The sequence below is a fragment of the Nerophis ophidion genome, linkage group LG18, assembly GCF_033978795.1.
Source record: "Nerophis ophidion isolate RoL-2023_Sa linkage group LG18, RoL_Noph_v1.0, whole genome shotgun sequence".
NCBI classification, from domain to species: domain Eukaryota; kingdom Metazoa; phylum Chordata; class Actinopteri; order Syngnathiformes; family Syngnathidae; genus Nerophis; species Nerophis ophidion.
In genome coordinates this window covers 37,989,150-38,015,528 of record NC_084628.1, presented here as the reverse complement: position 1 = coordinate 38,015,528, position 26,379 = coordinate 37,989,150, and the positions used below count along the sequence as shown (strand labels likewise).

Sequence of the window (26,379 nt, the reverse complement as noted above, 5' to 3'; positions counted from 1 at the left end):
TCGGGGGGAATGGTTGCTCTGGGAGATTTTTGGGAGGGGCACTGAAATTCGGGAGTCTCCTGGGAAAATCGGGAGGGTCTCCGAGTCAATTATGACTGGGAGACCTAACTATTCTGTACTTCTTAGACTTAGACTTAGACAAACTTTAATGATCCACAAGGGAAATTGTATTTATATAGCGCTTTTCTCTAGTGACTCAAAGCGCTTTACATAGTGAAACCCAATATCTAAGTTACATTAAAACCAGTGTGGGTGGCACTGGGAGCAGGTGGGTAAAGTGTCTCGCCCAAGGACACAACGGCAGTGACTAGGATGGCGGAAGCGGGAATCGAACCTGCAACCCTCAAGTTGCTGGCACGGCCAATCTACCAACCGAGCTATGTCCATATTGTTCAACACAGTTGCTTAGTTACAATGATGGAAAGTGTAAGGATGGAAAGGACAATGCCGGTATAAATAGACTAGGTACAGCAATGTAAAATATAACATATCTGCGAATATATACAATATATACTTAATTTGTGTACAGTATATTATATATACAGATATAATATGTCTATAACATATATACAATATATACCAATTGCTATGTACACTATCACAGTATATTTGGCAGCCCCAGCATAAAAGAGAGAGTAAGTCCAGCAGAATATATATATATATATATATATATATATATATGTATATATATCCATCCATCCATCCATTTTCTACCACTTATTCCCTTTCGGGGTCGCGGGGGGCGCTGGCGCCTATCTCAGCTACAATCGGGCGGAAGGCGGGGTACACCCTGGACAAGTCGCCACCTCATCGCAGGGCCAACAGAGATAGACAGACAACATTCACACTCACATTCACACACTAGGGCCAATTTAGTGTTGCCAATCAACCTATCCCCAGGTGCATGTCTTTGGAAGTGGGAGGAAGCCGGAGTACCCAGAGGGAACCCACGCATTCACGGGGAGAACATGCAAACTCCACACAGAAATATCCAGAGCCTGGATTTGAACCCAGTACTGCAGGACCTTCGTATTGTGAGGCAGACGCACTAACCCCTCTGCCACCGTGAAGCCCATGTATATATATATATATATATATATATATATATATAAAATATCAGTGTACCACTCCGTACAGCGGCGTTTTAAAATGTCATAAATTTTACTTTTTCATACCGATAATTTCCAATGTTACATTTTAAAGCATTTATCTTTGATTTTAATAACAAAACCCGGGCATGTACTGTATAAGAAGCAATATAAATTAAATTCTGCTATTGATTCACCATTTCAATAATTCATCATCTTCATTATCTTCTGTCACCACCAGTCTATTGTAAAAAAAACAAAAATAATATGTAAATATTTGTTGCAGTTTTTAGCAGACATCTACAGCCTTTTTTCTTTGGTGTGATTCCCTTCACCACATTAAAGCAGTAACTGGGTCGCTGTGTCTTGTGTAACGAGCAGATCTCAATGTGCTGCAAACCGTCCCACTTGTCCCACAATAACATCTGCCAATGTATCCCAAAACCTCTTTTTTTGGGTCCTTGCAGAGCGTCGCTAAAGAGGACATTGGGCGTGGGCAGCGTGAAAAAGAAACCCATGCTACCAGTGCTCATATATGGCAGCTTATTAATAAGTGATACATTTAGCACCGCACCATTGACGACCAGAGTATAAACGTGATCATTTACTTTTTGAAGCGGAAAGAACGATGAAAGACAACATTATCTTATTACTTTGTGTAATATGTTACTGCTGCTTAGCATGAATGTATCGGTCGTTGCAACAGTCAACTGAGAAAGGAAACGGGACATGTTTTCTCTGTTTTTCAGGTCACACCCACAGAGGATGCTGTATCATTCCCATCAAATATTTAGAAGCCAAACTCCCCTAATATCAACCCATCTCTCTGATTCTTTCTCAGCTGGCCTTTGCAGAGGGGCAAAGTGAAGGACCAAAGGCGGGACAGGACGCCAAAGAACTGCTCTTTCTCGTCCAGATCACCTGCCAGGTGCTCTTACCGTCCCCACGCAAATGGAGTCCGATTGCTCCTTCAAAAGTTGTTTTTACACTTTTTGTTCTTATCCAGGCGCGAAACTGGATGGTGAAGAGGTCCTATGAGGACTTCCGTGTGCTGGACAAACATCTGCACTTGTGCATCTACGACCGCCGCTACTCACAACTCACCGAGCTGCCCAAATACGATCCAGTGAGGGACACAGCTGAGGTACAGAGAAGCTTCGATAGCAATACACATAGTTATTAGTCACACTTGTAGGGCTGGGCGATACGGCCTTTTATTAATATCTGGATATCTTTAGGCCAGGGGTGCCCATTACGTCGATCGCGATCGACTGGTCGATCTCGGAGGGTGTGTCAGTTGATCTCAAGCCAGGCATTAAAAAATAGACATAAAAATGAGCAATCATCAATCATACCAAGACTTCACTTTCGTCAGTTGTTTGACATTCTCGGCACCCGAGGATCTTGTGAGATGACGCTGGCTGCTGCAAGCTCATATTTAAGAAAAAAATCAGTAACAGGGCGGACGCAGAGAAACACATTTTATTTCTAGAGACTCCGTACCTACTGTCAAAACTCTAAAGACCGACTGCACAGTTCCTGTCTTCACCATAAAAGACCTGTTTCATCCTGCCTGTGCTAACAAAATAAGAGTCTCAGAAAGCTAGCGTGCACAAGCTAGGAAGCTACGGAGTTTGATGCCAATGTATTTCTCCCCCGCCCTCAGCGACCGCTTTCTCACTTGCTTGCCCACCCGCACACTCACTGACGTCACTCACCTGCTGCCAGACATTAAAGGGCCACACACATATGCTACTCTCATAACAAAGTGTTTAAAAACGAGTATGCAAGTTAGACAAATGAGATGCCAAATCGAACCACTTTCATGTGGTATTGGACAGAAAGGAATACTTTTTTTTTTCCTCCATTTGAAAATGCGGACGTTATCAGCACCACTGTCTAATTCCAATCAATGCAAGTCATCAGAATCAAATACACCAACTTATATTCTTGTCTTCATGAAAGAAAGGAATCTATGTGTGTTAAACATGCTTGTATTATCATTCAACACCATTAACTTGTTAACAAAAATGTCTCTTTCATAAATAAATAAATATAAATTATAAATAGGAATGAGGTAGATCTCCTCGACTTGGTCAATTGAAAAGTAGCTCGCCTGCAGAAAAAGTGTGAGCGCCCCTGCTTTAGGCCATGTGAGGATACACCATATATATCTGGATATTTTGCCTTAGCCTTGAATGAACACTTGATGCATATAATCACAGCAGTATGATGATTCTATGTGTCTACATTAAAACATTCTTCTTCATACTGCATTAATATATGCTACTTTTAAACTTTCATGCAGAGAGGGAAATCACAACTAAGTCATCTGACCAAAACTGTATTCATTAAAAACTCTTCATTCTCTCACGGGTGACTTTTTGAATGAAAAAAGAAATATAATAATGTAGTGTTGCTACCTTTTTGTAGTAACACTTCTGCTGCATACTTTGCATATTGCTGTTGTCTGCTGAATATCTTCCCACTTGAAGCCAAACCACCGCCAGAGGATGAATCCCCTGCTCTTTATTTTGGGCATTTATTGTTCTTCCTCCATTTGTGATCATTTTCGCACCATCTCTCTCTTGTATTGTCACAAGCTCCGCTCTGCTTGCACGGCCTGCCTCAGCTAACGTTAGCCATGCTGCTACCTCTCTGCTCGGCAAGAGCGTATGACGCTAGACGCACGACAGTAGGTGACGTATGTAAGAAGGCGGGCTTGTTTTACGTCTCTGTGAGAAGTAGAGACGAGAAGGAGTGAGAATCGCCAGTAATGTAATGCTTGCAGCTAAAAGCAACTGTGTGAGAACATATAATCGAATATTACGATATAGTCATTTTCTATATCGCACAGAGACAAACCTGCGATATATCGTTTATATCGATATATCGCCCAGCCCTAGCTCCTATCACAAAAAATAAGAATTGTAGAAAGTATTGGAAACTCAAGACAGCCATGACAATATGCAGAGGTGGGTAGAGTAGCCAGAAATTGTACTCAAGTAAGAGTACTGTTACTTTAGAGATTTATTACTCAAGTAAAAGTAAGGAGTAGTCACCCAAATATTTACTTGAGTAAAAGTAAAAAGTATGTTGTGAAAAAACTACTCAAGTACTGAGTAACTGATGAGTAACCTGTTCGTTTAATAATTACGGCAACAGATAATGCAGAAAAACATAAAAATAGCAATGAGCAAATTCATAGCCATGAATATCTCTTAAGCAACTAAAACAATAATATATATTAAATAATAATACATTGAAATAAAAAAATTAAGGCAAATTGAGCCACAATAACTTAACAGCACCATAGGCTCAGTAGGCATTCATTGATTGATTGATTGACTGAAACTTGTATTAGTAGATTGCAGTACAGTACATATTCTGTACAATTGACCACTAAATGGTAACACCCCAATAAGTTTTTCAACTTTAATCAATTACTTAATAAATGACCAAGTCGTGGTGATCTACCTCATATATACATATACACACACACATATATATATATATATATATATATATATATATATATATATATATATATATATGTATATATGTATATATATATATATATATATATGTATATATATATATATATATATATATATGTATATATATATAGTATATAATTTATAGTTTTTAATTTTGCCGTTTTTGTTGACATGTTAAAGGTGTTTTAATGAATCTACATGCATGTTTAACGTATAGATTCCTATCTTTCATGAAGACAAGAATATAAGTTGGTGTATTACCTGATTCTGATGACTTGCAATGATTGGACTCAGACGTCCACATTTTCAAATGGAGGAGAAAAAAAGTTCCTCTTTTCTGTCTGATACCACATGAAAGTCGTTGGTTTTTGGCATCTTATCTGTCCAGCTTCCATATTAGTTTTTATACACTTTACTAGAAATACATTGGCGGCAAACTCCGTAGCTTGCTCGCTTGTTAGTGCTGGCTTTCGGAGACTCTTATTTTGTTAGCGCAGGCGCGATGGAGCGGCACTTTTATTGTGAAGACAGGAACTGTGCCATCAGTCTTTAGGCTTTTGACGGGAAGTACGGTTGAAATAAAAAGTGTCTGTTTTCCTTTACACTTTTGATTGATTGATTGAAACTTTTATTAGATTGCACAGTAAAGTACATATTCTGTACAATTGACCACTAAATGGTAACACCCCAATAAGTTTTTCCACTTTTCGACGTGTGACGGTCACGTGACCGCCTGGCTCTGTTTGATTGGTCCAACGTCACCAGTGACTGCATTTGATTGGTGAAACGCAGGCATGCGTAGATCCTACTTTGAATGCGTGTCTGACAAAATCAAAACAAACAAAATGTGCATTAACAGATCGATAAAAAAAAGTAGCGAGTAACGAGCTGAATGTAGATAAATGGAGCGGAGTAAAAGTAGCGTTTCTTCTTTATAAATATACTCAAGTAAAAGTATGTTGCATAAAAACTACTCTTAGAAGTACAATTTATCCCAAAAGTTACTCAAGTAGATGTAACGGAGTAAATGTAGCGCGTTACTACCCACCTCTGGTGACATGTTCTTTACAAGTGTATGTAAACTTTTGACCACGACTATACATGTATGTTGGTCTTTACACTTATAATGTTGCCTTTCAGTCCGTAACCAAGATGTTGGCCACCTACTTGTCCCGCTTCTCAGCCATCGCTGACAACAAGATCAACTGTGGTCCAGTTCTAACATGGATGGAGGTAACACAGCCAGTCCATGTTAAACCAAAATGTGGATTTTAGTCCCATCTACTCTAGGTCTAACTAGAAAAGACATGTGTGTCTAGTAAAAACTTGTGTTTGTAGATCGACAACAAGGGCAACCATCTTCTGGTGTCTGAGGAGGCGTCCATCAATGTCCCCGCCATCGCTGCCGCCCACGTTACTAAACGCTACACAGCTCAAGCTACCGACGAGTTGACTTTCGAGGTATTGTCTCTCACATTGTTTTTATTTATGTTAATATGTTCTAATTAGAACTTGTACCCTTTTTTCGTAACCAAATCTGACTTGTCATCCCTCTGACACAAAAATAATATTTATCTTGAAATATTATCGAATGGCAATAATAAAACACAATTTTAATAATATAGTTTGTTTATGTTTGAAAGTATTGTATTAGACAGTTTTAAATTTATTGTCTTGGCCTAAATTAGAATAAATTAAACCCTCTGAAGACAAACATGATTAATTCTAGAAGACTGACCTTTGTTGAATTACAAATGATTTTCCCCCCAGAAGAAAATTAAAAAATGGCCAACCTTTTGCCTTCATGAAACTTTCAAGCTTACTCTTCAAGTAACATTTCGACATCTGTTGACTCTGCTCGGGATGGTCTCCTGCTGGCCCCACTATGGACTGGACTCTCACTATTATGTTAGATCCACTATGGACTGGACTTTCACTACTATGTCAGATCCACTATGGACTGGACTCTCACTATTATGTTAGATCCACTATGGACTGGACTCTCACTATTATGTTAGATCCACTATGGACTGGACTTTCACTACTATGTCAGATCCACTATGGACTGGACTCTCACTATTATGTTAGATCCACTATGGACTGGACTCTCACTATTATGTTAGATCCACTATGGACTGGACTTTCACTACTATGTCAGATCCACTATGGACTGGACTCTCACTATTATGTTAGATCCACTATGGACTGGACTGTCACTATTATGTTAGATCCACTATGGACTGGACTCTCACTGTTCTGTTAGATCCACTATGGACCGGACTCTCACTATTATGTTAGATCCACTATGCACTGGACTCTCTATATTATGTTAGATCCACTATGGACTGGACTCTCAATATTATATTAGATCCACTATGGACTGGACATTCACAATATTATGTTAGATCCACTATGGACTGGACTCTCACACTATTATGTTAGATCCACTATGGACTGGACTCTCACAATATTATGTTAGATCCAATATGGACTGGACTCTCACTATTATGTTAGATCCACTATGGACTGGACTCTCACAATATTATGTTAGATCCACTATGGACTGGACTCTCACACTATTATGTTAGATCCACTATGGACTGGACTCTCACACTATTATGTTAGATCCAATATGGACTGGACTCTCACTATTATGTTAGATCCACTATGGACTGGACTCTCACAATATTATGTTAGATCCACTATGGACTGGACTCTCACTATTATGTTAGATCCACTATGGACTGGACTCTCACACTATTATGTTAGATCCACTCGACATCCATTGCACTGGTCGCCCAGTGGCGGGGTTTCCCCACATCTGCGGTCCCCTCTAAGGTTTCTCATTTTCCCATTGGGTTGAGTTTTTCCTTGCCCTGATGTGGGATCTGAATCGAGGATGTCGTTGTGGTTTGTGCAACCCTTTGAGACACTCGTGATTTAGGGCTATAGGAGTAAACATTGATGGATTGATTGATTTGAAATATTACAACAATAGATTTACAAAAACAACACAGTGGCCCCTTAATGAAAGAGAGCCCCAACTTAAGTGTTTTGAGATAAAAGCTATCCCTCTGCAAATTGTTATACTTTAAGTTGAAAGCAAAAATCTGAGTTACAAGATTCCACTGCATTAGATGGGGCAACACATGTCACAATGAACAAAATATCTGGTCTTACTTGCGAGCAGTAGCTTTTCGCTGGAAATCGACATAACTAATTAAATTTAATTTTTTTCACCACAATAGATGTTGATTTAAGATTTGAAGCTGTTGCTCGTAAATTGAGATTCAACTGTATTCATAATAATAATTAATAAATAATTGAAAATATGACCAGCTCTATACTCTCGGCAGGGTCCTTGAGGGTGCATGGGAGTTTGCCAAACCAGTCTACATGTGCTTTGTGGAGTTGGAGAAAGCATTCAAGCGTGTACCTCGGGAAGTCCTGTGGGGAGTGCTCAGAGAGTATGGGGTATCGGACTGTCTGATTGTGGCGGTCCGCTCCCTGTATGATCAGTGTCAGAGCTTGGTCCGCATTGCCGGCGGTAAGTCGGACCCGTTTACAGTGAGGGTTGGACTCCGCCAAGGCTGCCCTTTGTCACCGATTCTGTTCATAACTTTTATGGACAGAATTTCTAGGCGCAGTCAAGGCGTTAAGGGGATCCGGTTTGGTGGCTGCAGGATTAGGTCTCTGCTTTTTGCAGATGATGTGGTCCTGATGGCTTCATCTGGCCAGGATCTTCAGCTCTCACTGGATCGGTTCATAGCCGAGTGCGAAGCGACCAGGATGAGAATCAGCACCTCCAAGTCCGAGTCCATGGTTCTAACATAATTGCCATCTGCGGGTCTGGAAGGGAGACCTGCCCCAAGTGGAGGATTTCGAGTACCTCGGAATCTTGTTCAAGAGTGAGAAAAGAGTGGATGGTGAGATCGACAGGCGGATCGGTGCCGCGTCTTCGGTAATGCGGACGCTGTATCGATCCGTTGTGGTGAAGAAGGAGCTGAGCCGAAGGCGAAGCTCTCAATTTACCGGTCGATCTACGTTCCCATCCTCACCTATGGTCATGAGCTTTGGGTCATGACCGAAAGGACAAGATCACGGGTAAATGATTTTCCTCCGCCAGGTGTTGGGTCTCTCCTTTAGAGATAGGGTGAGAAGCTCTGTCATCTTGGAGGAGCTCAAAATAAAGCCGCTGCTCCCACATGGAGAGGAGCCAGATGAGTTGGTTCGGGCATTTGGTCAGGATTACACCCGAACACCTTCCTTCCTAGGGAGGTGTTAAGGACATGTCTAACCGTTAGGAGGCCACGGGAAAACCCAGGACACGTTGGATAGACCATGTCTCCTCGGCTGGCCTGGGAACGCCTCGGGATCCCCCGGGAAGAGCTGGACAAAGTGGCTAGGGAGAGGAAAGTCTGGGCTTCCCTGCTTAGGCTGCTGCCCCCGCGACCTGACCTCGGATAAGCGGAAGAAGATGGATGGATGGATGGAAGCCTCCCCGCCATTAGATCCGAACAAAGCATTTGGTCGTACTTGCTGGCATTAGCTTGTCACCACAATTTAATTGAATTAAGGTTCGAAGTTGTTGCTCGTAACTTGAAATATTTATAGTATTATTTAATAAATAATTAAATGTCAAAACAGAAAAACGAAAAATGTGTGTATTTTCTCCAATAGCAGCTGGGGACAATTATCCTCTCATATTTCTCTATTGCAGAAGCGGGGAGGCCTTTCTTTGTTGAAACATCTCCAATAATTTCTATCATCCATTTCCTTGTGCCAGGTGGGGGACATTGTGTCCGTCATTGACATGCCTCCCAAAGAGGACACGGGCTGGTGGAGAGGGAAACATGGCTTTCAGGTAAAGCACCCTGTATATATTTTTTTGTGCACTAATGAGACTTTATTGGGGCCAGCCCACATTTTTCTAAATGTGTAGAAGGAACATATTTTCAAGTAAAATGTTTCCTTGCTAAGTGATTGTTGCAGTTGCTTGAAAACATTTTCCGCCCTGAAGCACCTCCTCACCTTCATGCTCATTGACCTACTTCATTTCATACAACCCCCCGCCCCCCGCCGTAATGCTCCGTCTGCTCTTTCAGACCGACAAAATACAAACATGTCTGTCCGTTCTCAGGTGGGTTTCTTCCCATGTGACTGTGTCGAGCTGATCAACGACAAGATCCCTCCCAGTGTTGAAAGCTCAGTGCCCAAACCAGGTACTCCTTCCTGTCAGCATGGTTCACTTACCACTTCCTCCTGGTGTGGGACACCGAGTGAACTGCTGTGTCTTGTGTTGTACTTTCCAGTGTGTAAGAAGCACGGAAAGCTCGTTACTTTCTTGAGGTCTTTCATGAAGTCGAGACCGCCGCCGCAGAAGCTACGCCAGCGCGGGATCCTCCGGGAGCGAGTGTTTGGCTGCGACCTGGGCGAACATCTTCACAACTCCCAGCACGAAGGTGAAGCACGCACTGCAAAATGACAATCGGGTGGATTGCCAAGGAAATGTGCAGAACAATCTTAAGGCTTAGCTGAGGGTCAAAAATCCAAAAAAATAAATACGATACTAATGACCTTCACATTGCACCCTTACATTTCCGCAACCTTTTTATTAGAGGCAGTACTATTTAAATGAAACACGGATACACAGGTGAAACTAGAAACATTTGAATATTGTGCAAATGCCCATTGATGTCAGCAATTCAACATCATATGTGACACTGATATGTGATATAAAGTAGGGCTGGGCGATATGGCTTTTTTTAATATCTCGATATTTTTAGGTCATATCGTGATACACCATATATATCTCCATATTTTGCCTCAGCCTTGAATGAACACTTGATGCATATAATCACAGCAGTATGATGATTTTATGTGTCTACAATAAAACATTCTTGTTTATTAATACATGCTCATTTTAAACTTTCATGCAGGGAAGGAAATCAGACTAATTCAATTGACCAAAAGTGTATTTATTAAACGGTTATTAAGCAGTGGCACAAACATTCATGTCATTTCCAAAACAGAAAGTGCAAGATTGTCAGAGACATTTGAAAACAAACAATTAGTGCACTTTTGTGCATGATGTCACTAAGATGACATATCAAAACAACACTAAATTAAAATGAACTTTTTGTACAGAACGCCACTACAATAGTTTAAAACAAATAAAGTGCACTTTTGTGCATGATGTCACGCAAGATATTTCAATAAGTGTCAAATAAAAATGAACGACATAATAGGAAATTAAATAGTGTATGTCCTTCGCTACGTGGTAGGTTCCTGTGGATATTATCTCCTTCTGTTGTTGATTTTTTTTTCATACGGTGTTGATGTGGAAATTGTTGCTTCAGTGCAGTTTCAAGCACTCTTCATTCTCTAGCGGGTGACTTTTCAAATGATGCTGCATATTAGCAGTAATGCTACTTTCGGTAGCAACGCTTGTCCCCCACACTTGAGAAATTAAAGTTGTCTGTTCGACATATTCCCGCTTGAAGCCGAACCACCGCCAGACGATGGACCCCCTGCTGTTTTTCTTGGGAATTAATTCTTCCTTCATTTGTTACCAGATTCGCACCTTCTCTCTCTTGTATTACCACTCGCACGGCTTTGCTAGCATCACAGCTATTGTTACCCATGCTGCTACCTATCTGCTCTGCGAGGGCGTATGCGTATGTGACGTATGACGAGACAGTATGTGACGTATGTAAAAAGGTGCGCTTGCTGTTTGTGAGAAGCAGAGACAAGAAAGAGTGAGAAGAGCCTGTAGTGTAATGCCCGCAGCTAAAAGCAACTGTGTGAGAACATATACTCCAATATCACCATATAGTCATTTTCTATATCGCACAGAGACAAACCCGCGGTATATCGAGTATATTGATATATCGTCCAGCCCTAATATAAAGTCACACATGAAAAGTGGTATGTCATGCCTTTATGTCTTATAATTTTGATTATCATGGCTTACAGTTTTTGAAAACCCCACATTTTCTGAGATTTTCAATGCGAGATTTTCATAAACTGTAAGCCATTATCATCAACACGATATCAAAATAAGTAGAGATGTCCGATAATATCGGACTGCCGATAATATCGGCTGATAAAAGCTTTAAAATGTAATATCGGAAATTATCGGTATCTGTTTCAAAAAGTAAAATGTATGACTTTTTCAAACACAGCTGTATGGAGTGGTGCACGGACGTAGGGAGAAGTACAGAGCAGTTGTGTCTTGCCAACCCTCCCATTTTTCCCGGGAGAAAATCCCGGATTTCAGTGCCCCTCCCGAAAATCTCCAAGGGCAACCATTCTCCCGAATTTTTACCGATTTCCACCCAGACAACAATATTGGGGGCGTCCCTTAAAGGCACTGCCTTTGTGTGCAGGCCCAATTACATAATATCAACGGCTTCACAAGTGAATGCACGCATACTTGGTCAACAGCCTTATAGGTCACACTGAGGGTGGGCGTATAAACAACTTTAACACTGTTGCAAATATGCGCCAAACTGTGAAGCCACACCAAACAAGAATGACAAACACATTTAGGGAGAACTTCTGCACCGTAACACAACATAAACGCAACAGAACAAATACCCAGAACACATTGCAGCACTTACTTTTCCGGAACGCAACAATATAACTTCCCGGCTCCGTCTCGTAGAAGACGTCATTAATGGAGTCAGTGTCGCTTCTGTTGTCTAGCAGTTGTGACAATTTCTGCCTTCCTCAATAGGAACCATTTTGGGGTCTTTACATAAAAACACAAATGGAAATGAAAACGGCACGCCTCGCGCATTCATATATCCAAGCATGCACCGCTCGCTTGTTCTTCTACGGGGGTAAATGAAGTCGGTGGCTGCTTACCGTAGTTGCGAGACCTGTTGTGGCATGTTTAATTCGGACACTGAAGAAGAAGAATTCGAGGGATTCGTAGATAAGGAATAACTTAGTAAAGTGAGCTCTACATGTTTATTTTGTGTGTTGTTTCTGTGTGGAGTTTGCATGTCCTCCCCGTGAATGCGTGGGTTCCCTCCGGGTACTCCGGCTTCCTCCCACTTCCAAAGACATGCACCTGGGGAGAGGTTGATTGGCAACACTAAATTGGCCCTAGTGTGTGAATGTGAGTGTGAATGTTGTCTGTCTATCTGTGTTGGCCCTGCGATGAGGTGGCGACTTGTCCAGGGTGTACCCCGCCTTCCGCCCGATTGTAGCTGAGATAGGCGCCAGCGCCCCCCGCGACCCCGAAAGGGAATAAGCGGTAGAAAATGGATGGATGGATGGATGTGTTGTGTGACAATAAAGGCCTACTGAAACCCACTACTACCGACCACGCAATGATGAAATATTAACATTGGAACACATGCCAAAACGGCCTTTTTAGTTTACTAAATTGCAATTTTAAATTTCCCGCGAGTTTCTTGTTGAAAACGTCGCGGAATGATGACGCGTACGCCTGGAGTCACTGACCGTGACCAGTTACGGCTAAAAGTTGTCTGCTTTAATGGCATGATTATACAGTATTTTGGATATGTTTTGCTGAATCTTTTGCAATTTGTTCATTTAATAATGGAGACGTCAAAGAAGAATGCTGTTGGTGGAAAGCGACAGGTGGACAAAATGAGTAACCAAGGAAACCAGACAAGGGAGTGGAAAAAAAACAGGAACTTAAAGAGTCCAAAGGACAAACAGCACATGGCCAAACAAAAACATGATCAACAGACATGACATTTGATTTATTATTGGTTAGCTTCAGAATAACACTGTTATTAAAAAGAATAAGAGACTTATTATACTCTAAAAATGTTGGTCTTACTCAAAAATGCACACATTTAGTTGTATTCAGTGTTAAAAAATATGATATGGCTCTCACAGAAATACATTTTGAAATATTTGGCTCTCCCAGCCAAAAAGGTTCCCGACCCCTGATCTAAAGGATGCATAACGTAACCCCAGCCTCTACTGTTGCATCCATTCTATGCGCTTTATAATGCGGTGCGCCTTATATATGAACAACGTTTTTAAAACAGGCCATTCATTGAAGGTGCGCCTCATAATCCGGTGCGCTTTATAGTGCTGAAAATACGGTAACTAAAATGTTCACACACAGCGCGCCTCTTTTCTCCCTTGTGACACAGGAAGAATCATAAGGACGACACCGCAGCTCTCCATTATAACACTCAGATCTTCTCACTTTCTAGCCGATGCTATGTAATAAAATAATGGAAAATTGTGCAGTAACGCATCATGTAGTCACGGTAACTAAGTTACCGAATATAGAAAAAAGCGCGTTAGACTACACTAGTTACCAACGAAAATAACGGTGTCACAGTAGTCCCAACACTGGTCATCAGTAACATTTTAGGAATGCTCTTTTATTTAAATCTACAAAACCCAACAATGAAGTTTGGATAATTAAACTACAGTAGCAGCATTAGGCTGCACGTGCTCGTCGGATCAATTCACTGTCTTATATCAATCCTCTTTAAAGGGGAACATTATCACAATTTCAAAAGGGTTAAAAACAATAAAAATCGGTTCCCAGTGGCTTGTTAAAATAAATAATAAATAAATGGGTTGTACTTGTATAGCGCTTTTCTACCTTCAAGGTACTCAAAGCGCTTTGACACTACTTCCACATTTACCCATTCACACACACATTCACACACTGATGGAGGGAGCTGCCATGCAAGGCGCCAACCAGCACCCATCAGGAGCAAGAGTGAAGTGTCTTGCTCAGGACACAACGGACGTGACGAGGTTGGTTCTAGATGGGATTTGAACCAGTGACCCTCGGGTTGCGCACGGCCACTCACCTACTGCGCCACGCCGTTGTATTTTTTGAAGTTTTTTTCAAAATTTTACCGGTCTCGGGATATCCCTAAATAAAGCTTTAAAGTGCCTTATTTTCGCTATCTTCGAAACCACTATCCATTTCCCTGTGACGTAACACAGTGCTGCCAATGTAAACAAACAATGGCGGTTACCAAAGCAAGATATAGTGACATTAGCTCGGATTCAAACTCGGATTTCAGCGACTTAAGCGATTCAACAGATTACACATATATTGAAACAGATGGTTGGAGAATGAAAGTATTGAAGAAGAAACTGAAGCTATTGAGAAAATAACTATTGACGCTATTCATAGCCATAGCATGGCCGAATAGCTGCGTTAGCATCGCCGGTAAAATGTGCGGACCAAACGATCAGGACTTTCGCATCTTTTGACACTGGAGCAACTCAAATCCGTCGATTGGTAAGTGTTTGTTTCCCATTAAATGTGGGTGGAAGGAAACGTAATATAGTTGCAAATGCATCTACAGGTTATGCATACATCTCTGTCCCATGTCTGCTTTAGCACCGCTGGTAAATAGCATGTTAGCATCGATTAGCTGGCAGTCAAAATCAACAAAACTCACCTTTGTGATTTCGTTGACTATCGTTGCAAATGCATTTGCAGGTTATCCATACATCTCTGTGCCATGTCTGCCTTAGCATCGCCGGTAAAATGTGGAGACACTCTGGCACATTCAATGGGGGTCTGGCGGCAGACACTTTGGCATCTTCGGGCCAGTGGTGCAACTTGAATCCCTCCCTGTTAGTGTTGTTACACCCTCCGACAACACACCGTCGAGGCATGATGTCTCCAAGGTTCCGAAAAATAGTAAAAAAAACGGAAAATAACAGAGCTGAGACCCGGTGTTTGTAATGTGTAGAAAATGAAAATGGCGGGTGTGTTACCTCGGCGACGTCACATTCTGACGTCATCGCCTCCAGAGCGATAAACAGAAAGGCGTTTAATTTGCCAAAATTCACCCATTTAGAGTTCGGAAATCGGTTAAAAAAATATATAGTCTTTTTTCTGCACCATCAAGGTATATATTGACGCTTACATAGGTCTGGTGATAATGTTCCCCTTTAAAGACATGTATTGATTGGAGAGAAATAACACCAGAGATCACCAGACTCAGCCGTTTAACAGGATTTGAGTGGCATTAAAAATGATGGCTTACGATGACTCATGCTGTTGTCGTGCGATGAGTTGGCCTGGAGCAAAAACACTTTTGTCGATGTAACGAACGCTGGTGCCGCTGATGTCTTTTGACTCTGTCCTCTCCTCCTGCAGTCCCCCAAGTTGTTAAGAGCTGCGCTGAGTTCATCGAAAAGCATGGGGTTGTGGATGGAATCTACAGGCTGTCTGGGATCTCGTCCAACATCCAGAAGCTCAGGTTGTTTTTGTGTATTATAACTTTCAACTCTATATTTTAATAAGGTTCCTAAAGGTGCGTCACAATCTTGATAATGATTGAATTGTATTGGTCTGTCATTTAGGTTAACACTGTGCTTTATTTTGTTTGATGAAGTGCTTGAATTAACGACTTAATCAGTCATGCAATATCTACTTACAAAAAGGCGTCATGGGCAGGAAGCTGATTATTATGGCCTGAATAGCTGAGCAAGCACAGCAGGGGTCCTATTGTAACTTTATTTGGGTTTAGTTTTTTACATTGAAGCAGGTAAAAATAAGACGATAACTATTCAAAACAAAGGCATGTTGACTGAGACGACAACACAATTAACTCACACGTTAGCCAACGTATTAAACGAGAAGTAAATGTAGACTAGGGCTGCACGATATGGCTTTTTTTAATATCTCGATAATTTTAGGCCATGTGACGATACACCATATATATCTGGATATTTTGCCTTAGCCTTGAATGAACACTTGATGCATATAATCACAGCAGTATGATGATTCTATGTGTCTACATTAAAACATTCTTCTTCATACTGCATTAATATATGCTACTTTTAAACTTTCATGCAGAGGGAAATCCCAACTAAGTCAAAAATGAATATTATCAACAACAGTATCAATATTAGTTATAATTTCAGCATAGCAGTGATTAAAAATCCCTCATTGACATTATCATTAGACATTTATAAAAATAATAAAAAAGAACACAGAGGGGTTAGTGCGTCTGCCTCACAATACGAAGGTCCTGCAGTCCTGGGTTCAAATCCAGGCTCGGGAACTTTCTGTGTGGAGTTTGCATGTTCTCCCCGTGAATGCGTGGGTTCCCTCCGGGTACTCCGGCTTCCTCCCACCTCCAAAGACATGCACCTGGGGATAGGTTGATTGGCAACACTAAATTTGGCCCTAGTGTTTGAATGTGAGTGTGAATGTTGTCTGTCTATCTGTGTTGGCCCTGTGATGAGGTGGCGACTTGTCCAGGGTGTACCCCGCCTTCCGCCCGATTGTAGCTGAGATAGGCGCCAGCACCCCCCGCGACCCCAAAAGGGAATAAGCGGTAGAAAATGGATGGATGGATGGAAAAAAGAACAATAGTGTCACAGTGGCTTACACTTGCATCGCATCTCATAAGCTTGACAACACACTGTGTCCAATGTTTTCACAAAGATAAAATAAGTCATATTTTTGGTTCGTTTAATAATTAAAACAAATTTACATTATTGCAATCAGTTGATAAAACATTGTCCTTTACAATTATAAAAGCTTTTTACAAAAATCTACTACTCTGCTTGCATGTCAGCAGACTGGGGTAGATCCTGCTGAAATCCTATGTATTGAATGAATACGGAATCCTTTTGAAAAAAATAGTTTTTGAACCGAGAATCGTCTTGAATTGGAAAAAATAATCGATTTTGAATCGAACCGTGACCCCAAGAATCGATATTTAATCCAGTCGTGGGACACCCAAAGATTCACAACCCTAGCATTCCTTATTAACATTGGATACGGTTTACTGGCGCTTTACTATCAGCGTTTTTTAAGGACTCCAGTCTGTGGCTGCTTGAGAAAAGTACACACAAAATCTTCAAAAGATACTAAGCTTCTGTTAAAATTAAAAGGCAAAAATACCCTCGTTTTAGATACAGTAATAAACTGTTTTCTTAGCACAGCACGGACGCTTGTTTTTCTTTAACCACAGTAACCCGTGGTGAGTTGGAGGCTGTTCCGTGTTTCATAGATCTCATCTGTGCGCGTCTTTGTCTTAGACACGAGTTTGACTCCGAGCAGATTCCCGACCTGAGCCGAGACGTCTTCAGACAGGACATCCATTCGGTGGGCTCCCTCTGCAAGCTGTACTTCCGAGAGCTTCCCAACCCTTTGCTCACCTACCAGCTGTACGACAAGTTCTCCGTGAGTGAAAGCAGTTCCCGCTCGGGAATGGTGTCGCCGCTTTGTGTGGGGCTTTCTAGGAGTGCCGTGGGTGACAACCAATAGAACAGTCTGCTCTCGATTAAAGAAAAAAAAAAAAGAAAATGCATACAGAGGGAGGGTGAATGTGATTATAAGCCTCTCAGTTTCGGTGGCTTTATCCTGGCAGGAGGCTGTGTCTGCACCCACGGATGAAGAGAGACTGGTTAAAATCCACAACGTCATCCAACAGCTGCCTCCTCCACATTACAGGTCAGCTCTCTATCGCTGCCTTGTGGCATTACAGTGAAGTGCAAAAAGCATGCATTTGAGCTCCTTATAACAAGTGGGAGAAAAGGATTTTCTATTATTGCTATCACCAAAACGAAACAAATGCAGTTTAAATTTCCCTATGGTCTAGGACACTGGTTCTCAACCTTTTTTCAGTGATGTACCCCCTGTGAAAATGTTTTTAATTCAAGTACTCCCTAATCAGAGCAAAGCATTTTTGGTTGAAAAAAAAGAGATAAAGAAGTAAAATACAGCACAATGTCATCAGTTTCTGATTTATTAAATTGGATAACAGTGCAAAATATTGCTCATTTGTAGTGGTCTTTCTTGAACTATTTGGAAAAAAAAGATATAAAAATAACTAAAAACTTGTTGAAAAATAAACAAGTAATTCAATCTTTTTATTCGATTTTGTGTGCGGCCTAGATTTGGGGACGCGTGAGCAGTGTGCAATTGCACAGGCGTGTACCTTAGAGGGAACGTTGGTCGTGAGTTCAAACCCCAGCTGAGTCATACCAAAGACTATAAAAATGGGAGCCCTGCTTGGCACTCAGCATCAAGGGTTGGAATTGGGGGTTAAATCACCAAAAATGATTCCCCGGCGCGCCCACCGCTGCTGCTCACTGCTCCCCTCACCTCCCAGGGGGTGATCAAGAGAGAAGAGTCAAACGCAGAGAATAATTTCTATTTACCGAGTGTGTGTGTGACAATCATTGGTACTTTTATATACTGTATATTTTTAAGTAGACTGTCGGTTTTACAGTAAAAAGTTTACATTCACAAAATGTTACTGTAAAATATAGTGTTGTTTTTTTTTACAACATTTTACCGTAGAAGAGTACCACTGTTTTTTGGGGGGAGTTTATGGAAAAAGCTGGCATTTTTTTTTGTTGTTAAATTGACATTGTTTTTTACAACATTATATTGTTAATGGAAAAACAGTACAAGTTTTATTCCGCCAACTTAGCAAACAGTGTTTCTACCGTTAAAAACAAATGTGCCGTCTTTCCCTTTACAGTAATACACTGTTAAAAACAAGATTTTACAGTAAAAATATGGCAGCTCAGTTAGCATAACTTTAACGGCAGAAAAAGTTAGTTTGTGTTTTCAATTATGCTGTAAAGAACACCGTAAAATGTATTGTCATTTTCGTTAATTTGATGGGTAGTTTGTTGTAAAATCACAAGTCAAGCAGATATTTAAGTTGTTTTTTTTTATTTAGACAAAAATGTTTGGAGAGTATAATAATATATTGTAATATTTTTTGCAATATTGGATACTATTAAAATATTAAAAGTATGCAATTTCAAGCAGTACATTCATTTTTTCTGTCAAAATGAAAAAAAAATCAATTGGTTTTTTTACCGTTAAAACAAGATTTTATAGTCAAAAACTGGCAGCTCAGTCAACACAATTTTAATGCAAATAAAAAAAAATACATATTTTTTTACATAAATAAGCTGTAAAGAACACCATAAAATGTATTGTCATTTTTACTAATTTGATAGGTAGTTTGTTGTAAAATCACAAACCAAGCATATATTTAAGTATTTATTCTTATTTCGACAAAAAATGTTTGGAATGTATGATAATATACCGTAATATTTGTTGCAATATTGCAGTGGTTCTCAAATGGGGGTACGCGTACCCCTGGGGGTACTTGAAGGTATGCCAAGGGGTACGTGACATTTTTAAAAAATATTCTAAAAATAGCAACAATTCATAAATCCTTTATAAATATATTTATTGAATAATACTTCAACAAAATATGAATGTAAGTTCATAAACTGTGAAAAGAAATGCAACAATGCAATATTTAGTGTTGACAGCTAGATTTTTTGTGGACGTTCCATAAATATTGATGTTAAAGATTTCTATTTTTTTGTGAAGAAATGTTTAGAATGAAGTTGATGAATCCAGATAGATCTCTATTACAATCCCCAAAGAGGGCACTTTAAGTTGATGATTACTTGAGCAGATTTTTTTATTTATAATTGAATCACTTGTTTATTTTTCAACAAGTTTTTATTTTTACCTTTTTTTCCAAATAGTTCAAGAAAGACCACTACAAACGAGCAATATTTTGCACTGTTTTACAATTTAATAAATCAGAAACTGATGATGTTTATATTTTACTTTTTTATCTCTTTTTTTCCACCAAAAATGCTTTGTTCTGATTAAGGGGTACTTGAATTAAAAACATGTTCACAGGGGGTACATCACTGAAAAAAGCTTGAGAAGCACTGCACTAGGCCACTGAGTATACAATATTGCAACAAATATTAGAGTATATTATCATTCTTTCCAAACATTTTTGTTTAAATAAAAATAGATACTTAAATATCTGCTTGACTTGTGATTTTACAACAAACTACCCATCAAATTAATAAAAATGACAATTAATTAAAAACATGTTCACAGGGGGTACATCACTGAAAAAAGCTTGAGAACCATTGCAGTATTGGATACTACTAAAGTTTAAAAAGTATGCAATTTCAAGCAGTACATGTATTTTTTCTGTCAAAATGAAAAAAAATCAATGACATTTAGCGAGAAAATATGAAGTACTTTGACACATTTCCGGGTGTTTTCCGGGCAGATCCGGCCCCCGGGCCCTGAGTTTGACCCTTGTGGTCTCGGAGGTTCCGACTTATATTTTGAACTGTGTACAGGACACTGGAGCACCTAATGAGACATCTCTCCCGCCTGGCCACGTTCAGCCCGGTCACCAACATGCACACCAAGAACCTGGCCATCGTCTGGGCGCCAAACCTGCTCAGGTGACTCCGACTGTTCAATCCAAGCCATCAGCACTGCTATGTGAGCTGAACTGAAGTAGGTCTCTTTGGGTCTGTATATCAGGTCCAAACAAATCGAGTCGGCGTGTTTCAGCGGCACGGCGGCCTTCATGGAGGTCCGCATCCAGTCCGTTGTTGTAGAGTTCATCCTCAACAACACAGAGGCGCTCTTCAGCTCCAAACTCAACGCCATCATACGGGAGAGCACCGGTGTGTCCGAGCAGAAAGCATGTTTTGTCCAGCAGGTGGGGCTAATGCTAAGTGTTTCTTTTCCAAGGTAACAGCACCTTATCTCGACCCAAGTCTCTGCTGGTCTGCTCCCCGTCCACAAAGTTACTGTCTCTGGAGGAGGCCCAGGCCCGCAGTCAGGCCCAGCTGAACTCCCCCGCCACCACCCCGTGCCTCACCCACAGTGACTACATAGAGGTGGGGGAAGGACCCGGAGCGCTGCTGGGCAGGTTCCATACGGTCATCGAGATCCCGCTAGAAAGGTGCGTTCAAGGACTGCCTCACTCGTGCAGTGTTTTCATTCTACTCAGTTCAATGGATTACAATAATATTTGCATTCTTAGAAGTAGAGTTTCAAGTACATTCATGACAGTATTGATCATAATGGTAAATGTGTTATTCTTGTATAGCGCTTTTCTGTACCGTATATTCCGCACTACAAGGCGCACCTAAAGACCTCAAATGTTCTCAAAAGCTGACAGTGCGCCTTATAATCCGGTGCGCCTTATATATGGACAAATATTGAGCCACAACAGGTCTCGTAACTACGATAAGCAGCCGCCGACTTCTTTTTCCCCCGTAGAAGTGCGCTCCTTCTTCTACGACAGAGGTTCTCAAATGGGGGTACTTGAAGGTATGCCAAGGGGTACGTGAGATTTTTTACAAATATTTTTAAAATAGCAACAATTCAAAAAACCCTTTATAAATATATTTATTGAATGATAATTCAACAAAATATTAATGTAAGTTCAAAAAATGTGAAAAAAAATACAACAATGCAATATTCAGTGTTGACAGCTCGATTTTTTTGTGGACATGTTCCATAAATATTGATGTTAAAGTTTTCTTTTTTTGTGAAGAAATGTTAAGAAAGAAGACACTTTAAGTTGATGATTACTTCTATGTTAGGAAATCTTCATTTATAATTGAATCACTTGTTTATTTTTCAACACGTTTTTAGTTACTTTTATATCTTTTTTCTCCAAATAGTTCAAGAAAGACCACTACAAATGAGCAATATTTTGCACTGTTATACAATCTAATAAATCAGAAACTGATGACATAGTGCTGTATTTTACTTGTTTATCTCTTTTTTTCAACCAAAATGCTTTGCTCTTATTAGGGGGTACTTGAATTAAAAAAATGTTCACAGGGGGTACATCACTGAAAAAAGCTTGAGAACCATTGTTCTACGATAAGCAGCCGCCGACTTCATTTTCCCCCGTAGAAGAATAAGCTGGGATATATGACTGTGGGAGGCGTGCCGTTTCTGTGTGTTTATGTAAAGACCCCAAAATGGCTTCTATTAAGAGACACGCTTACGACGCAGCGTTTAAACTCAAGGCGATCAGTCACACAGTAGAGGTTCTCAAATGGGGGTACGTGTACCCCTGGGGGTACTTGAAGGTATGCCAAGGGGTACGTGAGATTTTTTACAAATATTTTTAAAATAGCAACAATTCAAAAAATCCTTTATAAATATATTTATTGAATAATACTTCCACAAAATATTAATGTAAGTTCAAAAAATGTGGAAAAAAAATAAAACAATGCAATATTCAGTGTTGACAGCTAGATTTTTTTGTGGCCATGTTCCATAAATATTGATGTTAAAGTTTTCTTTTTTTGTGAAGAAATGTTAAGAAAGAAGACACTTTAAGTTGATGATGACTTCTATGTGTAGAAATCTTCATTTATAATTGAATCACTTGTTTATTTTTCAACAAGTTTTTAGTTACTTTTATATCTTTTTTTTCCAAATAGTTCAAGAAAGACCACTACAAATTAGTAATATTTTGCACTGTTATACAATTTAATAAATCAGAAACTGATGACATAGTGCTGTATTTTACTTCTTTATCTCTTTTTTTCAACCAAAGTGCTTTGCTCAGATTAGGCCATGGGTGTCAAACTCTGGCCCGCGTGCCATATCTGGCCCGCCGTGTAGTTTAATTTGGCCCTTGAGGCAATATCAATTTAGCATTAGAGCTGGCCCGCCGGTGTTATACAGCGTCGGTGCCGCTGTAACACCGCATTCACGGCTAATACTCATACTTGCCAACCCTCCTAATTTTCCCGGTAGACTCCCGAAGTTCAGTGTCCCTCCTGAAAATCTCCCGGGGCAACCATTCTCCCGAATTTCTACCGATTTCCACCTGGACAACTATATTGGGGGCGTGCATTTAAGGCACTGCCTTTAGCGTTCTCTACAACCTGTCGTCACGTCCGCTTTTCCTCCATACTAACAGCGTGTCACATAATATTTGTGGCTTTTACACACACACACACACACACACACACACACACACACACACACACACACACACACGCACAAGTGAATGCAAAGCATACTTGGTCAACAGCCATACAGGTCACACTGAGGGTGGCCGTATAAACAACTTTAGCACTGTTACAAATATGCGCCACACTGTGAACCCACACCAAACAAGAATGACAAACACATTTCGGGTGAACATCCGCACCGTAACGCAACAGAACAAATACCCAGAAACCCTTGCAGCACTAACTCTTCTGGGAAACTTCCAGCAAACTAACCAATAATTAACGTTTTATTCATGCATTTTCTCTTGCTACTTCAAGACTTGAATGTTTGGTTCATTCATTATTGTTATTTTATTTTCAAATGTATTATTAGTCTGTGGAAAAATTTGATACTTACCTCAGAAGATTGCAAATAGAAAAAAAGACGTAACATTTGTATTTAATTTTTATTTGATATGCCATTGATATTCTTTTAATTATAATTATTATTATTTAAAACTGGATTTTGCATGTCACTAAAGTTATATAAGCCTTGCTTGTTCAATATTTAATGCAAAACTTGTTTGGGTCCTAATAAAAGGTTCATTTGTTCAACCTTGGCCTGCGGCTTTGTTCCGTTTAAAATTTTGGCCCACTCTGTATTTGAGTTTGACACCCCTGGATTAGGGGGTACTTGAATTAAAAAAATGTTCACAGAGGGTACATCACTGAAAAAAGGTTGAGAACCACTGTTCTACGATAAGCAGCCGCCGACTTAATTTTCCCCCGTAGAAGAAGTGCGCTCCTTCTTCTACGATAACCAGCCGCCAACTTCATTTTGCCCCGTAGAAGAAGAAGCTGGGATATATGACTGCGGGAGGCGTGCCGTTTCTGTGTGTTTATGTAAAGAGCCCAAAATGGCTTCTATTAAGAGACAGGCTTACGACGCAGAGTTTAAACTCAAGGCGATCAGTCACACAGTAGAAGACGGGAATAGAGCAGCAGCGAGAGAATTTAACATTAACAGCAGCAACATTTACTCCTTTAATGACGACTTCGACGAGACAGAACCGGGCATGTTGGATGCCGTATTCGCCCAACTGTTTGATTCGGACACTGAAGAAGAAGAATTTGAGGGATTCATGGATGAGGAATAACTTAATAACGTGAGCTTTACATATTTATTTTGTGTGTTGTGTTGTGTGACATTATTGTTTGAGCAATGTTGAGTTATTGATATATTATTGCTTTGCACTATTTTGAGTGTTACTGTATTGTGATTGCACTAACGTGAATTTACCATAACAGTATCAGACTGTTTTTTACCTGTTTGTTGAATTGGGGAAAATATTAAAACAGTTGTTTATTAATTTTGGGAGTGAACGGAGTTGTCAGAACGCTGGTTTGTAATCTATTAATTAAGTTTGACTGACCTATCTGACTGTTTATTTGACATTCCCTTTAGCGAAGCTCCATCTAAAGCAGGGGTGTCAAACTCAAATACAGAGTGGGCCAAAATTTTAAACGGAACAAAGCCGCGGGCCAAGGTTGAACAAATTAACCTTTTAATAGGGACCCAAACAAGTTTTGCATTGAATATTGAACAAGCAAGGCTTATATAACTTTAGTGACATGCAAAATTGAGTTTCGGGATCTTTCTGTGTGGAGTTTGCATGTTCTCCCCGTGAATGCATGGGTTCCCTCCGGGTACTCCGGCTTCCTCCCACCTCCAAAGACATGCACCTGGCGATAGGTTGATTGGCAACACTAAATTGGCCCTAGTGTGTGAATGTGAGTGTGAATGTTGTCTGTCTATCTGTGTTGGCCCTGAGGTGGCGACTTGTCCAGGGTGTACCCCGCCTTCCGCCCGATTGTAGCTGAGATAGGCGCCAGCGCCCCCCGCGACCCCAAAAGGGAATAAGCGGTAGAAAATGGATGTATGGAAATAATAATAATAATTAAAAAATATCAATGGCATATCAAATAAAGTTAGATACACATTTAATGCCTCTTTTCTATTTTCAGCCTTCTGAGGTAAATATCCAAATATATTGTAGCATCCCGAAAGAGTTAGTGCTGCAAGGGGTTCTGGGTATTTTTTCTGTTGTGTTTATGTTATGTTACAGTGCAGATGTTCTCCCGAAATGTGTTTGTGATTCTTGTTTGGTGTGGGTTCACGGTGTGGCGCATATTTGTAACAGTGTTAAAGTTGTTTGTACAGCCACCCTCAGTGTGACCTGTATTGCTGTTGACCAAGTATGCCTTGCATTCACTTATGTGTTTGTAATATCCGCATATATTATGCGAGTGGGCCTGCAAGCTGTTTGTATGGAGGAAATGCAGACGTGGCGACAGGTTGTAAAGAATGCTAAAGGCAGTGCCTTTAAGGAACGCCCTCAATATTGATGTCCGGGTGGAAATCGGTAGAATGCTTGCCCCGGGAGATTTTCGGGAGGGGCACTGAACTTCGGGAGGATTGGCAAGTGTGAGAAATTGCGGCGTTACAGCGGCACCGCTGCTGTGTAATAACGGCGGACCAGCTATAATATTATTTTGATATTGCCTCAAGGGCCAAATTAAATTACACGGTGGGCCAAATTTGGCCCGCAGGCCAGAGTTTGACACTCATGATCTAAAGGATGCATAACGTAACCCCAGCCTCTACTGTAGCATCCATTTTATGCGTCTTATATATGGACAAAGTTTTAAAATAGGCCATTCATTGAAGGTAAGCCTTACAGTGTGGAAAATACGGTACTCAAAGCGCTTTGACACTATTTCCACATTCACCCATTCACACACTGATGGCGGGAGCTGCCATGCAAGGCCCTGATCAGGACCCATCAGGAGCAAGGGTGAAGTGTCTTGCTCAAGGACACAACGGGCGTGACTAGGTTGGTAGAAGGTGGGGATCGAACCAGGAACCCTCAGGTTGCTGGCACGGCCACTCTACCAACGGCGTCACGTCGTCCCCATAATGTTTGACATTTAGCTCTCTTTTTTGCTACAGACAGATTTAGTTTCATGTAAATGTAAAAAAGTTGTAGTTC

The 26,379-nt window shown here is 40.5% G+C and overlaps 1 protein-coding gene across 1 annotated transcript in view; it reads left to right on the top strand.

Moving 5' to 3' along the window:
* The window catches only part of arhgap32a (Rho GTPase activating protein 32a), a 112,504-nt gene that overhangs the window by 64,075 nt on the left and 22,050 nt on the right, over positions 1-26,379 (top strand). Inside the window, 13 exon segments of the mRNA XM_061878078.1 lie at positions 1,930-2,016; positions 2,095-2,232; positions 5,726-5,818; positions 5,924-6,046; positions 9,372-9,449; positions 9,726-9,807; positions 9,898-10,047; positions 15,714-15,816; positions 17,609-17,753; positions 17,941-18,023; positions 20,714-20,821; positions 20,904-21,049; positions 21,117-21,330. Coding sequence (XP_061734062.1) covers positions 1,930-2,016; positions 2,095-2,232; positions 5,726-5,818; positions 5,924-6,046; positions 9,372-9,449; positions 9,726-9,807; positions 9,898-10,047; positions 15,714-15,816; positions 17,609-17,753; positions 17,941-18,023; positions 20,714-20,821; positions 20,904-21,049; positions 21,117-21,330 — 1,550 coding nt within the window.